Consider the following 2,787-nt stretch of genomic DNA (forward strand, 5'->3'; position numbering starts at 1 on the left):
TAACTTACCGTACTATGAGAAGTTTTCTGTACAGAGAACAAGTACGTCACAGACCGGAGATACCACAGACTATTGTCCGTCTTGAAGTAGCATTGATGAATTATCAGCCCGCCGAACACATTTATAAAGGCACAGTACTATCGGATAATGGCTATAGAGCAGTGCTATTTACAACTGATACCCTATTAAACGCGCTAGCAACATCCACAGAAATATTCATGGACGGTACATTTTCGGTAAGCAACATTCAAGATTTAAATGAAAGCTACAAGAACAAAGATTGTGAGCAAAAAAGTTTCAAAATATATACCTATCCTTATATTAATAATAGTTAATCCTAAATATCTATCCTTAATATCCTTATAAACATTACTTGAAGAAATTTATCCTTTTGAACAGGTCGTTCCCAGAGTGCCATCCTTCGCGCAATTATATACCATTCATATTCGATATATGGACACGGTATGTTGTGCGTGCGGGCGTGTGTATGTGTGTGTGTGTGCGTGTGCGTGCGCGTGCGTGCGTGCATGTGTGTTAGATTAATTTAATAGCTTTTGATCTTATAAATGTTGATTAGACGTTTTTATGCTATATGTATTTTTTTCCTTTTATCCACTAGGGTATACCGGTCCTTTTTATATTGTGTCAGAAGCGCACCGTCGATGTGTATAATGCGATTTGGCGAAGGGTAAAGGAACTGCGTCCGGATGCACTGCAAGGAGTGCAGTCAGTTATGAGTGATTACGAACGTGCGGCAATGACAGTTGCAAGAGAGACTTTTCCAGAAGCACGTATAACTGGTTGTTGGTTTCATTTTAATCAGGTACGTATGCAAACGACAAAAACGAATATTTTTGTAATTTTTATAAATCTTTTTTTTGTTACGTATAACTCATCTGCTTATTTTAAGTATGATTTAATATTATATTTAATATTATATTTTATGCAGGCCGTATTAAGACGTTGGAAAGCATTGGGTCTAATGGTAGCCCCTAGAAAGGTTCTTGGTTTTACCATGGCCTTGCCATTGGCACCGGTCAATGCATTTGAGGAAGGATTGCGAATAATACAAGAAGAGGCTGATCTGATATCGACAGAGTATCCTGCTGTATTGCAGTTTACTGTTTATTTAAGGCGTGTTTGGCTTCCGTTGAAAGAAAAAGTTTCCGTTTTTGGTACGCCTATACGGACAAACAACTTCGTGGAAAGTTTCCATTACGTACTTTTTCATAGATTTGGTGGAATACATCCTAATATTTGGCATTTTGTTCGTATGTACTGCTTACTATCGCAACAACTTGTAAATGTTCTGCACATTGTATAAAAGTGTTCCTGCAATATAATCTTTTCACTTTTTACAGATGATTTAGGCGAATTGCTTCTCGATCAAGAGATAAATATTGGGAGATTAGCGGAGGGACGTAGCGTAAAGAGAGTACGCGTCCGACATAATGTACGGCGCGACAAGCGTATTGCGGAAGCACAAGCCTCTTTGAGCTCAGGAAGGTAATTAATATCTACTTTAAAGACAATTTTATGATAGAGATATATATTACGAGTATGTATAATTTTTAGTATTTTTTTGCAATATTTGAGCTTTTTTTAAAAAAATATAAATTACAATTTAATTATCGAAATAACTGCCGTTATTTGCAATAATTTTCTTCCAACTTTCGGGAAACTGGTAGATTCCGACGCGATATAAGTGTATGCGTTTGAAGGCAATGAAGTTATTGATGAATATTTGGATGTCAAGACATATCTTGGAACTATTGTCCAGCCGACGAATGTTGCATCGACGTGAACAGATGGTAATCGAAAGGGACCAAGTTTGGTGAATAAGCCACGTGAGATAGGACGTCCCAGCTCAAGTTTGAAATGGCCCTCTGAGTCGGAGCAAGCAACGTGTGGCCGAACGTTGTCATGCACCAGACTTGGCCCCTTTCGATTACCACCTGTTCAGGTCGATGTAACATTCGTTGGCTGGACAACACTTCCAAGATATGTTCGACATTCAAAAATTCATTAATGACTTTATTGCCTTCAAACCGAGAAACTTCTATCGCGACAGAATCCGTCAGTTTCCCAGTGTGTGCGTGTGCGTGCGTGCGTGTGCGTTTGCGTTTGCGTGTGCGTGCGTGTGAGTGTGCGTGCGTGTGCGTGTGCGTGTGCGTGCGTGTGCGTATGCGTATGCGTGTGCGTGTGCGTGTGTTTATATTTTTACTTTTAGAATTGTGCTATATTATTTTTTTTATAGTACGTGTAGTAATATATTACATTACCGTAACTTTTTTATATGTTTATATTTTTTATTACTGCAGGCTTTTGCTGAGAGAATTTCTGCAAACACTTAGCAACGTATCGCAAATGCCCGAGGAGAGCTTTGGTTTGTCTTAAAATTTATGCTATATACCTAATATGTGTTTCGTAACATATATTTTGTAGAAAAGGGAAAAGAAATATATTTTTATTGCAGATTTGCAAGCTCCAGACAGTCTAGACGACACCCTAGGATATCAAGAAACAATAGACAGCAATCTGTTAGACACGCATACAGGTATATAATATTTTAAAATTACCATTTTTACCTATCAATCTTCCTTCTAAAGTGCAGTTTACACTTTCGTTCTATTTCTGACGTGTTATAAAGGCAATTATGTTCCATCGTTGTTTTAACATTAAAAAAATATTTTTGCAAAGCCCTGCATGTGCGTGTAATCTAATTTAATTTTATTTATTTCTTATTGAGTTCTTTCTTTCTTATTAATGTGTATATCATCTAATGTC

The 2,787-nt window shown here is 37.3% G+C and overlaps 1 protein-coding gene across 1 annotated transcript; it reads left to right on the forward strand.

Moving 5' to 3' along the window:
* Positions 1–14: 14 nt before the first annotated feature.
* LOC112466053 lies at positions 15–2,557 on the forward strand (the record flags this gene model as incomplete). The annotated part of the gene is made up of 7 exons (XM_025033934.1): positions 15–236; positions 400–462; positions 620–823; positions 950–1,271; positions 1,362–1,506; positions 2,322–2,386; positions 2,477–2,557. Coding segments are annotated over exons 1-7 (1,102 nt in total), but the record flags the coding sequence as incomplete, so codon positions are not given.
* Between the last annotated feature and the right edge of the window lie 230 nt (positions 2,558–2,787).

Source organism: Temnothorax curvispinosus, unplaced genomic scaffold (genome assembly GCF_003070985.1).
Source record: "Temnothorax curvispinosus isolate PA1 unplaced genomic scaffold, ASM307098v1 QBEX01015787.1, whole genome shotgun sequence".
Classification (NCBI taxonomy): Eukaryota; Metazoa; Arthropoda; class Insecta; order Hymenoptera; family Formicidae; genus Temnothorax; species Temnothorax curvispinosus.